At 47.3% G+C, this 12,083-nt stretch overlaps 1 protein-coding gene across 1 annotated transcript in view; it reads left to right on the top strand.

The window, feature by feature from the left end:
- Positions 1-3,578: 3,578 nt before the first annotated feature.
- Positions 3,579-12,083, top strand: part of LOC144179694 (beta-mannosidase-like) — a 40,199-nt gene continuing 31,694 nt past the window's right edge. Inside the window, exons 1-4 of the mRNA XM_077708140.1 lie at positions 3,579-3,735; positions 7,488-7,634; positions 10,093-10,241; positions 11,213-11,418. Coding sequence (XP_077564266.1) covers positions 3,579-3,735; positions 7,488-7,634; positions 10,093-10,241; positions 11,213-11,418 — 659 coding nt within the window. The remainder of the gene's footprint in view (positions 3,736-7,487; positions 7,635-10,092; positions 10,242-11,212; positions 11,419-12,083) is intronic.

Below are 12,083 nucleotides of genomic sequence, written 5' to 3'. Positions count from 1 at the left end.
AGGTTTTAAATACTTCTTGCTTTTTTCTCGTTAAAAAACATCTTTTGTGGCTCTAATAGAGCTGAGTGAGATACTGAATCCTAGTTCTTTCAAATTAAACAAGGTTAAATTTTCTCTTCATGGCTCCTTCAAGGCCAATAGTGGCTAGTACGGTGCCAGCATCAGTCGCCTGGTATTTTCCAGGATTAAGAACTGGCCCCACCAAGGTGAGTAGCCACGTAGAAGGAATCGCACCCACCACCCGAATGTTGCTGAAGTTCTCGAGAACATCAACATTACGATCCGATCAACCGTAGCGCCATCGGTTTAGACGAGTCTCACTGTTTAGTGTGAATAGTCTCAGGGGGCTGCATATGCTTTGGTATTCAGCAGATTTCTGTAAGCGACTAAGTACGTGCTGGCAATGCTACTAATAAGCTTGGTAAGGACGCCTCCGGATCAATCATCACCACCAGGCATCCTGTTGAGGACGACGAGAGCTGTACCATAAACTTCTTACCACTCCTGTTCTGCACTGTCCGAACCCATTCTTTTTGGCCCCATTTTTCTCCTTGTATGGCCCCATAACGATACCTGTATTCCCCTACTTCCAGTCCCATCACTGTTTGTGTACTCCTCTGGGTACATGCGATGTAATGCCGCCGGCGACGTGACCGACGCCGTCTGTAGTTGTCTGAGAATCGTCGCCTCTTCGCGGCTCAGGGCCCGATCGGGCGGGGGGTATTCTCTTCTGGACAGTCGCGCGTTTTTTAGTGCTTCACCGTAACCTCGGGCCCTATCTTTGGTCTCTGTCCACCATTCCCACTCGGGGCGGCTTTTCACTCTGGGGGCGCGGTGTGTTAGTGCGCGCGCCTCCCTGTGGGCCGTCTCGTTGTGGTTCGGTGCGTGCGGCGAGCATTCGCCCGCGTGCGCCGGAATCCACCTGACTTCCACTCTCCGGTCTTCTCGGGTACCAGACTTCTTGATGATCTCGATTGCTTTGCTGCTTACGCGTCCGTTCGCCAGGTTTCGGACGGCTTCTTGGGAGTCACTCAATATTGTGTCGCAGTCGGCTGTTCATAAAGTCATAAGCGTTCGAAACTCGTGAACCGCTGGCGCTTGTCATACATCTCCCCGTTGTTTAGCGCGAAGAAAACTGTAGGTACGTTTTAGTCAAAACATACGTAATTAACTAGCAGCGCCCGCGTTCATTTAGTTAGGAACGCTCATTGGGTTTGTTTGTACGATAGTAAGCGAAAAAAGTAGCAGTGCAACGCCGGCACGTGCGGGAGGAAAAGCGAGCCGAAAAAGAAACATAACTCCCGCTGGCGCAGTTTCAGGCAGGGGGCGCGCGAGCACTGCGAAGGCGGGAAATTCGAATTGCATTGTGTGGTAGCAGGGAGTGGCTAACGGCGCTACAGCCCATTATGGCGAATCGCTGCTATGCCCTTCCGACAGCTTCCACGTTGAGTGGAACGGCGTTAATTTTCTTTCTTTCTTTCTTTCTTTGTTTTCCCGTCTTCCTTTCTTTTTCTTTCTTTTTCTTTCTTTTCCTTTCTTTCTTTCTTTCTTTCTTTCTTTCTTTCTTTCTTTCTTTCTTTATTTGTTTTCCAGTCTTCCTTTCTTTTTCTTTCTTTTTCTTTCTTTTTCTTTCTTTCTTTCTTTGTTTTCCCGTCTTCCTTTCTTTTTCTTTCTTTTTCTTCCTTTCTTTCTTTCTCTCTTTCTTTCTTTCCTTCTTTTCTTCTTATATCTTGCTTCTGGTTTTACGAATATATTCGCAAAATTCGCGATATTCGCAATATTCGCGAAAGATTTAGTCCTGGGTGACAAAAGCTTGCTCTTGCATTATGGATGAATGATGTTTGTGCGACATGGAAGGTAGGAGGAGGAGCTCGGAAACAGCTAGAACTTTATCATACACATCGTCCTCTCCCCGCACGTTGTCAAACGCTGCATGTTGTCGAAGGAGCCAGTGGACTGGAGGTAAGTTGGAGCAACTGTAGGTGATTTTGACGTGCGTCTAATTTCACAGCTAAACGTTGTTAAGCCGGACCGTGTAGTGACACCGCGCCAGATACCACGCACGTGACGGCGGCGACACGTATAATGGTTTGCATTCACCTGCTTGGCAAATATTCAGTATCAACTAAGACGACGATAGCAACGACGATTCTTGTTTTGACCACTTATTGTCCAGTGCTCTACGAAAGATAATTGTCTACGCAGGTGTCAGACCCTTGAAGTGTTGCTTCGCAATGCTGGCATTACCATGACAAGAGCCGTCTTTACATTCATTAGGGGCTTCGAAAACGGGGTTCTGTCGACTGGATGTATGCTGTTCCCTCACGGGCTTCACTTTATAATATAATCGATTGTAACTATAACTGTAGTTCTTTGCTCTCGTCACTTACGAAATTTTTGTTTTATTAACATTTTCTCTCAATTATTAAGATTTACCTTTATTACTTTAATTTGTATACATAGATTTTGGTTCAAAATCCTTTCAAGCCGCCATAATTATCCTCTTGCAGTGCACAGCATTTAGACCAAACTTTTTTGTCCCTTCCTATAACCAGTGTTGCTTGGCCGATCCCCTGATTGGGCATGCGCCGGTAATAGAGGAACAGCAGCAGCAGCAACAACAACAATATTTTCTGCCCAGCCATAGCCCACTTATAACCGACAATGACCTAGCGGTCGAACTATATAGCTAGCGACGCCTATGATCTAGGGGCAGTGCGGAGTATATGCGCTGTAAAAAGGTGCGGTCCATGCTCATTAAGCTGAGGTTTAGCAAGCAAGGTGTGCTACACACTAGGGTCCACAACTAAGTAGGGTCCCAGATGGGGAAGGAAGGTGAAAGAAGGTAATTTGAACGGGCATGTTAGAACCAAGGTGCCAAGAACTATGCTACTGGTTGGTCTTCCCGTCTGAATAAAAAACTTCACTTCTGCTTTGACGTCCGTGAAATAAAGCCAAACAGCCCGATGCATTTTAATAACTCTCGCACTACTTTACAGCTCCCTCAGAACTGCCTTACCTGTTGGAACTTTCCGTTTTACACTTCCACGCCCATGGCTTGTGCCCTCAGTAGTAATGCAATGAGGTCACGGCTGGCATTTACGTGTGCGCTGATGGCAAACAACTTACGGCGCAAAGTTGCGCGATTCCGCATCGATGTTCTCAAGGGCAAGGTTAAGGATCAATCCCCGATGTTGCAGTCGGCGCTGTCATCATCAGGTTGGCGCACGTGGAGGGCTGGCACGTGGCTTGTTTTCTTTCCTTTAGTTTTTTTTTTAAGTTTTGATTTTATTTAGGTTTCAACACTTCCTTGTGCTACGTCTCATGTTTGGGCAGTTCTTTCTGTTTATATTTCCCCCTAAGCGCCTATTTTAATTGCATTACTTAAATGCGTTTCTTTAATTACTGAGTATAATTTCTCTCGGTGAACGCCCCTTTTGGCCAATCCCCTTGAGCGGGCATGAGCCATATCTTCTAGCACCACCACCACGTGGCAGAAGAAGAGGTAGATAACGTTCAACAGCCGGCGAACATCGTTCCACGCCCTCCTCGACGTGCTCCCGACGAGTTGCCCCAACATGCACGCGAGCAGCACTTTGAACTCGCCCAAGACTCTGAGCGTGGTGCCCGTCTGCCTGGCGGTGCTCGCCGTCGGGCTGTACTACATCGGACAGCAGCCGGACAGCCGCCACCTCTCCCTGGACGGCAGGTGGAAGCTCTCCAACGCCAACCAGTGTGAGTGCGCGCGGCGTCGCCCAACACGGGCGGTAGGCGTTTCCATCGCTACGAGAAATGAGGCTACGCAATGCAGATATCCTCGCATGTTTTTTTCTTTTTTTTTTTCAACATCGTAGCTGTTGAATCTTAGGTTCCAGCCGTGCCGGGCGTCGCTCACAAGTCGGCACAACAAAGTGAAGAGGACAAAAAAATACTAGGCCAAGAAATGGCGAGGAGGCAAAGGAGCCGACGAACAGGCTGGGGGAGTGCGCGTCGCGGCGCAGATGTTCGGGTGGGGCGGCGCGCGTCAGGGTTTGCGCCGACGCGCACGTGTTCTAGTTGAGAGAGGCGTCATCCGCTCGGCGGTTTCTGTGTCCGTTCTACCGATGATATGGGTGGACCAAAGCAGAGCCAAGTTGAAGCTATACTAAGGTACAACTTAAGAGCGGCAACGGAAGTGGCCGCTGTGCCTCATCACCGCAGCCGGACGGTACTCCGGCGGCGCCAGTAGTGCGTTACTGGGAACATTTTGAACATCGCACGAGCCGTTTTCGTGATTTCTTGGACTTAGTATGGTTATAAACTACTACAGCGACGACAAACTAACTACGTGAGAAAATTCAGTCGATATCACGCATTCGTGGGTATGCGCCATGATTCAAGGGTCCGACCAACCAATCAACCAAAAAACTTGTTCCCGAGTCTAGTAAAGACCACCAGCTCCACTGTTTCCTCAGTCTGTGCATGTCAATTGCAAAAGTGGCCTTTTTTTTGCAGGGAAGAAATGAAATCCTTCGTGAAGAGTGTGGGGAGGGATTTCGTGGCGTATAATCCTGCCCATCAGTAAGCTGACCAGAGGGAAGATAACTTCAGATCATGCTAGCGCCCATCTTCCTCTTTATTTTGAAGAAACGGTAGAGGGGTAGGGAAGCATTGGTAGGAGGAAGAGATTAGGGATGCAGCGCTAGGGGAAAGAAAGAGCGGGAGTGGAGACGGGGGAGGATGCTGAGGAGGCAGACATGCGTAGGAACGGGGAAAGGGGGGATGTGATTGGAGGGAGAGTTAAGTAAAAAAGAGAACGAGGGAAAAAAGGCAATTGGGAAATGCACGAAAGATAATTTGAGAAAGGGTGAGTGGAATGGGAAGAGGGAGAGGGGAACAGGATTGGAGCAGGAGCAGGATAGGAGGGGGACAAGGAGTGGAGGAAAAAAGAGGGAGGGGAAGATTAGAACGGAGGGGGAGGGGGAATATAGAGAGGCAAAGGGGCAGAAATACCCTCTTCGTTCGACGTCATTTGCAGTGCAGTGAGCAGATACGCGGGATAGTGCTTCAGGAAATTATTTGGAGACCACTTTGAAAGAAAAAAGGAAAAGTCTCTTTGTTACACGTATGATCAGTCTGACGCTTCTGCATCAGTATTGGATAGAAAACAGATGATTGTGATAAACTGGTGAAATTGGTGTGCTTTCAAGAAACCCGAGTTGTCCTGGAACGCGCATGTGCTGTACTCGCCTTTGCGCATACGGTTTCGCTGAGGTTGGCAGAGGCTACCCGTCAAGCGTCACTCCCTTCCGTATTCTCAAGCCGTTACACATGTAAATGCGTTGTGCAGGACTGGGGTGCTTGCTTGCTCCGGCAGAAAGGTAGAAATAACATGATCGTTTACCGGAGAGGCAACATATCTGCTTTTTGAAAAAAAAAAAAGCCGCACATCTGCACCTTTCGTTGCAAATGTCGACGAAAGACAATAGCCGACTGGTGCCCCTGCCAAGTAAACACCTCCCTTCTCTTTCCTGCTCACCTCTCATGCTATTCCTCTCCCGCCTCGTTCCTCCCAAGATAACACGCTTGAGTCCAGGCCGGGTGCCTCAATGCCAGTGCTGCCGTACGGCGGAGACGCGCATGAATCGAGGTACTCTACTCCAACGTTTATAGAACCACGTAACACGAGCACGTAACACGAGCGTTACAAGTGGAACGTGGAACCTATCTAGCGGAACCTTTCGTTACTGTTGCCGTTTCATTTCTTAAATGCCGCCAGGAGCTTTAGTAGCGCGGGCAACAGCAGGCGACGGTTTTCTGCAGTTGATGCAGTATTTCATTTGCTGTCGCAAAAACCAACCACCCATGAATTTTTTAATCAAGAAACATGGCAAATATCATTTATGTATTGATTTTCTGCCATATATTTGCGTAATGTCTTGTTCTTGTCTAACAATGTTCACAAGTATGAACACTGACACCGGACTTCGGACGTTTAAATTTGGTTGTGGGTATATGACTATCGCGCAGCTTCTGTTTCACTTTGGCTGGTGGTTGAATCGAGTCGCAGACAGACAAAGACCAAAATTTCTGCGTTTAAGTAGCCCAAGAAAGGCTATCGTTTTTGAGGAAAGCAGACCCTCACCAGAACTTTGGTGTAGTGCTCAGTTAATGGCGCTCATTGCCCTTAGTTCGTCTTGCGCCAATAAGATCCAACAATAATAATGTTCGATTGATACCTCCCATTTCCTGAGAGAGTGCAGTCCTGCAGTGGACATAAATTAGCTTTTCAATCAATCAATCAATCAATCAATCAATCAATCAATCAATCAATCAATCAATCAATCAATCAATCAATCAATCAATCAATCAATCAATCAATCAATCAATCAATCAATCAATCAATCAATCAATCAATCAATCAATCAATCATGATTAAATATTACATTGTTAATGTAACAGCGATTATCAATTCGTCATTCAGCCGTGGTAGAGGCTTCCAGCTGCTGATAGGAAGGTTGCGGGTGCAGTTTCGATACTTTCTGAGTCTTCCGTCGACTACATGTTCTAAAATTGGCTAACCTGCGTTTTAAAATTTCTACCTTAAGAGAGCAGCATCAGCACGGCTAACAGATTAGTATAGTCAAGGCTGACAGTTAGGCTAGTTGGTTTTGACTTGAACGTATTTCACTAGCCAAAACAAGACAACGGCGGAGATGGTGAACACAGCACTTTCGCTATTACTAATTGGGTGACTTGTAAACTCAGGGACTGCCTCTTGCAGCTTAAAAATTCACAATAAGACATAAAGTTTTGTAATGACCATCACTGCTTTTGCGAATCTTTTTCAAGTTACTCGGAGGCACCAAGATATCAATCAATTTTACATTGTTTGAAAATTGAGCAAGAAACAAATTCCCATTTATTTCTTCGAGAAGCAAATTGCATTGGAACACTAGACGTAGTAATGAGTTAAAAATTCGTTCATAATGGATTTGGTTTATACAGGATGCGTGTGGGTGGAAGCCACGTGAAAGCGACTTTCGCTTTTTCGGCGTTTGGACGTGCGACGAAAATGGTGGTGACAGCACCAGCTGCTGGCTGCACTTACACAATTATGAACCATCTTCTGTACTGAAGTTAATATAACTTGAGAGGCCTAGATATCGGGAAAGTTGCCGTGAAGAACTAGGCAACCTAGCAATTTTTAGGTAGTTAGTTTCGGAGACCGTGTTATCAGGAGGGTGACCTCCACCTCGTCGACATGATTCCGGGCGGCCCGCAGCGGCTTTCGCTTCGGAACGCAGCGCGCTATGTTAAACCGTCTGCACAACCACGCTCACAGTAACACGCCCCCACTGAGCTAGCTTACTTTCACGAATAGTCTGTGTTAGTACCAGGTGAAAGCGCCAATTCCTGATTGTATTTGCGGTTTCTGTGGCGCAACAAAACAGATGCGCGGTCAGTTTCTTTCGAGCACCGGAATATCAGTCGCTCTTTCTACGCAGCCATCGTTGTGCCGGCGACGATTCCCGGAGGCATGTACACGGCTCTTCAAAAGAACCAGGTCATCGAGGAACCGTACTACGGATTCAACGACGACCACTACCGTTGGGTTGGTCTGGACAACTGGACCTTCACCCGGACCTTCGATGGTGAGATACGCACTCCCGGAATGCAGTTCCTTGCTCTGAGCAATTTTTGTGCGCGTGGAAACTGAGGGTGCGTGAACTGCGACGCATTAGCTTCGGCGTTCATTTTTGCGCTCGAATTTTCGGATTCATACAAAGGGCGGTTGTTCGGGAACAGCTTGTTCTTTCTGAGGCTTTATGAAACGAGAAAAGAAGCACCAAAACTGCTTTGAAAAGCACTGACAGGCCAATCAAAGGAAAATGCGCTCGTGCAAATCCTGCATGGATTCAACGTTTTCTGACAACTGAATTTCCCTGTTAGTATTCGGGAAGTTCAGTAGTTCTGTCACGCGCACCGATTCTGTGGCTGTGAACACCAACGAAAATAGGCTATTCTAAAAAAAATATCGTTGCTTCACCAATACTTCCCTAAAATTTCGCACAAATTCGAAGAATAAAACTGAACAGAAAAAAGATTATTGCTACAAAAACAGCAAAATATTTTATGCCGTGGTAAGAAGATATGAGAACAGTTGAGCAAAATGTCCCTGATTTGGGGAAGGAAAGAGGACGTATCCACTGCTGCTTCCGCACTTATGATAATATGATTACGACACTCGCAACGCTGGAAACCATTTAACGTAGTCACGCCTGCCTCATCACTCGGAACCCGCTCATTGGTCAGTCTATGTGTGAATGTCTTCCAGAACGAATTCTCTTTATTGTGTAGTACAGTTACGTTATGCATAACGAAGATCATAGCACAGCGACCCTCGAGGTGTTGAAGAAGATAAAAGGTCACGAGAGCACACCATTGGCCTTTTACCTCTCCGGCAGCTGAGCGTAAAAATATTACAGTGAAAGGACGTTTATTCGAACTTCAATAATTAGAATTTATCGATAATTCAAACTGTACAATTTGGTCTGCCCATGCCTCCATAGAAGTATATGCATAAAGAAGCTCGTTAATTCGTACCCGAGTAGGTTCCGCCACTGGTAATTCGAACGACGCGCCGCCGCGCCGCCGCCTTGGCGCCTGGCACACGGCTCTGGGCCTACACGTGAGGCTGCGCAGAATGGAGGGTAAAACTAATGTAAATTGTGCATTACGGGCGTTTTAGAAGACGCATTCTTTGCAAACTCGGTTGATGAGGACGCGAGTACAGTTGTGTGTGGGGTGCACTTACAGGTGAGGGCATCAAACCACCTGCAGGTCATAATCGCAGGACCTGTCGCTGACGATAACGGCAAAGAAAACGAGGACGAAGCATAGTACGGCTGTCCACTCATGGATGAAATTCTGCCCGTCTTTTCAGTTTCGAAGAAGGCAAAGATGAGGCTTTCAGCTACATTTGTTTGTTAGTGCAAGAAGTGCTGACAGTCGCCTTTAGGGACAAAAGGCAGGCCGCAAGCACAGGGCCTTTCGAGCACCAACGTGTTGACATGACCTAAGGCTTCCCAACTGCAGTGTACTGTTGCTATTTTTCAGTAGATTGAACTTTCATTAATTGGAACTGATATTGCAACCCTTGGGGTTCGAATTAAGGAGCTTTTGCTGTTATCATAGACATTTAGTTTCAGTCCCCTTTTATTCACAAAGGCAGCAAAGAAATAAATTTGAGTGCCTATTTATTCTAAAGAAAGGCGGGCCAGAAAGCGCCTAATTATGGGGAAAAGGCAAAACGTCCTTCGCGGCTTCCGAACAAAGCTCCCCGCGTGAATATACGAGTGCGTCTCGAATACGCATCTCGGCATGTAAGATAATCTACGATTTTTTAGGAGCATGTCGCCGTCGCGATAAAGAAAGTTTTTTCCATTTTTCTATCAGCGATACCACTGTTTCCACTCGTGAAAAGTGGTCTCTTATGGGCTTCAGAACGCAGAGTAGACGATTGCTTGCAGATGTATAGTCGCGGACATATGAAACGTGATCAAGAAAATATGAACCGGTACACACAAACAGCGCAATGTCCTTCCATGCAAGTCATATTGACGCGTGATTTAATTACAGTAACAAAGTTGGGAAATGTGGCTTTCGAAATATAGGAATAGCGCTCCTTTATTCTACCTGTAAGAACATGATTTTTCAATTTTGCGGGTTCTGGTTCATATTTTCGATTTCGCCTTTCATGGGTTCATGAGAGTACTTCACAGCGTACGGTCACAAAAATTCGGTGGTGCTGGAATGGGTAGCGACTTCAGTTAAAATAACAGAAATAGGCATGAATAATGCAACGGAAACGCCGGGGCCAAAGCGGGACGTACCGAAGAAAGCCACTATAACAACGAAAATTACGACCCATTTTGCTTGCAACATGCATCGGACTGCAGCGTCTTCTATTTCAGCCTCCCCCAAATTGTAGGCATTCCGGAAAGGAGTGCCTACAGCTTTCCTTAGTGGGCCAACATTAGTGGGCTTTTGAACGAAATGCTCGCTTTCCACCTAGCAGGCGCCCGCGTAAGCTGCTCTTTATCCGTGCAGTGCCCGCGCAGATGTTCAAGTTCAAGCGGGTCAACCTGGTGGCGCACGGACTGGACACGGCCTGCGACGTGAAGATAAACGGCGCCCTCCTGTTCTCCTCCACCGACATGTTTGTGCGCTACGTGGCGGACGCCAAGCACGCGCTCAGGGTGGGTTTTCGTTGCGTGGCCATATATCTGAGAGCTCGTCCCCATTTGTGCCCGCCCACTACTGCTGACCATATCGCGGAACAATGTCTCGGCAAAAGAAAACGATCACAACTGTCAATTTTTTTTATTTTGCGTGCAATGATTTAGGACGCGTCGTTCTGAACGAAGATCAATGCACCGATTTCCACCCATTAGCGCGCTGATTTCAGTGACAGCCCCATACGAAAGTGGTCATTTTCTTCGAAAACTTCCCTGAATGAGCCATGCTGTAATACAGAATATTAAAGGCGATATAAAATCTTCATTAAGCTACCTGACGCAAAGTATGTTCTTCCATCCGTCCTTCCGTCCGTCTTTCCCTCTATGTGTTCGTCCATCCGTCCGTCCCTCTGTCTGTCTGGCTGTGTCTGTCTGTCTGTCTGTCTGTCTGTCTGTCTGTCTGTCTGTCTGTCTGTCTGTCTGTCTGTCTGTCTGTCTGTCTGTCTGGCGCAATCGGGTCGGTGTTTTTGCCATCATACACTCGTGCGAACCATGTCCAACATTAGAGCTGCAATCGAAGCAATTTCGTTCGTGGTTTAGCTGGTTGCTTATTTTCTTTTCCTCAGACAATAAGAACGAGCCACCGACAGGCAGAGGCACGACATTTTTTCCGTTACTTCATGAAGAAGGAGTTCAAAGGCAGTTGACGGGCGTGAGTGATATGAACGAAATTACCGCGCGTCCTATGCTACAGCTTTCATAGGCTCCTTATACCAGCAGTGGCAACCTTGTGTGCATTTACATCATGCATCGGTAACAAAAAAATATATATATTGCTGGTTGATCACACTCCCCAGAACCAGTTCCACACGCGTTCACAAGTTATTCCCGTGAACCAGACATTGAAGAGGACTTTGTGAGACCGCTGTCGTCATGAGCCCAGACGGGGTCCCAAGCGCTGTTGGTAACGTGTGGCCGCTCTCTGCCCGCAGGAGACGGACAACCAAATCTCTGTACGGTGCGAGTCGGCGGTGAACTACGCACTGCGGCGGCACCAGACGCAGTCTCAGTTCTACGCGGTGTACCCTCTTTGTCCACCGTCGCACCAGCACGGCTTCTGTCACGTGAATCAAATTCGACGCACGCAGAGCGGCTTCGGGGCGGAGATGGCGCCGGCGTTCGCTTCACAGGGAATCTGGTCAGTATAAGCAACAATTTTAGGGCCTTTATAAGCAACCGCACCGGCGCGCCACTTGCTCTCGCCACTTGCTCTCGCCACTTGCTCTCGACACTTGTTCTCGGCGCGCCACCTGCTTTAAATAGAAGGTTCAATGAGCTTGTTAGGTGCGTGAAAAGCTTGGTCGAGCAGTACGCAGCCCTTGACCAAAAAAAAGTTTAATACGTCCAGTGCTTGTTGCTACAAGCACGTACCCGTAGCTTTACGTAGCGGGAGTTCGACATAGCTTCGCACGTCGTTAGGTTCCACGTTAGTGCCACATACCGTTAATTAAGCCTAACAAGCGCCATGGCACATGCCCGCAGCGGAGATTTCTTTCCCCCTTTTTTTTTACATTTCGAATCTCAATTCTCACACTGTTGGATACCAGAAATGCACACGCCCGGCCGACGCTTCCTCCAAGATTTTCTGTTTCGCGCGAGTCCCAAAATTCACTCAATGTGACAAGCGTAGCATTTAAAAACATATGTTATATATATATATGTGCAAAACCGCTTTGTGTCGGTCTGAGATAACGACACCCCAGGGATTATCGTCAGTGACTTTACTGTTAGCATCCCGAAACACGACAGAAAAGGCTGCTCCCCGGCGTTTGTTTCGGAAAACTTTCTACTCGCAAGCTACAA

The sequence above is a fragment of the Haemaphysalis longicornis genome, unplaced genomic scaffold (assembly GCF_048455015.1).
Source record: "Haemaphysalis longicornis isolate Haplotype H1 unplaced genomic scaffold, Haemaphysalis longicornis Haplotype H1 scaffold_4, whole genome shotgun sequence".
NCBI classification, from domain to species: Eukaryota; Metazoa; Arthropoda; class Arachnida; order Ixodida; family Ixodidae; genus Haemaphysalis; species Haemaphysalis longicornis.
Note: the sequence above shows the minus strand (reverse complement) of the source record. Positions and strands in the feature narration are given on the sequence as shown.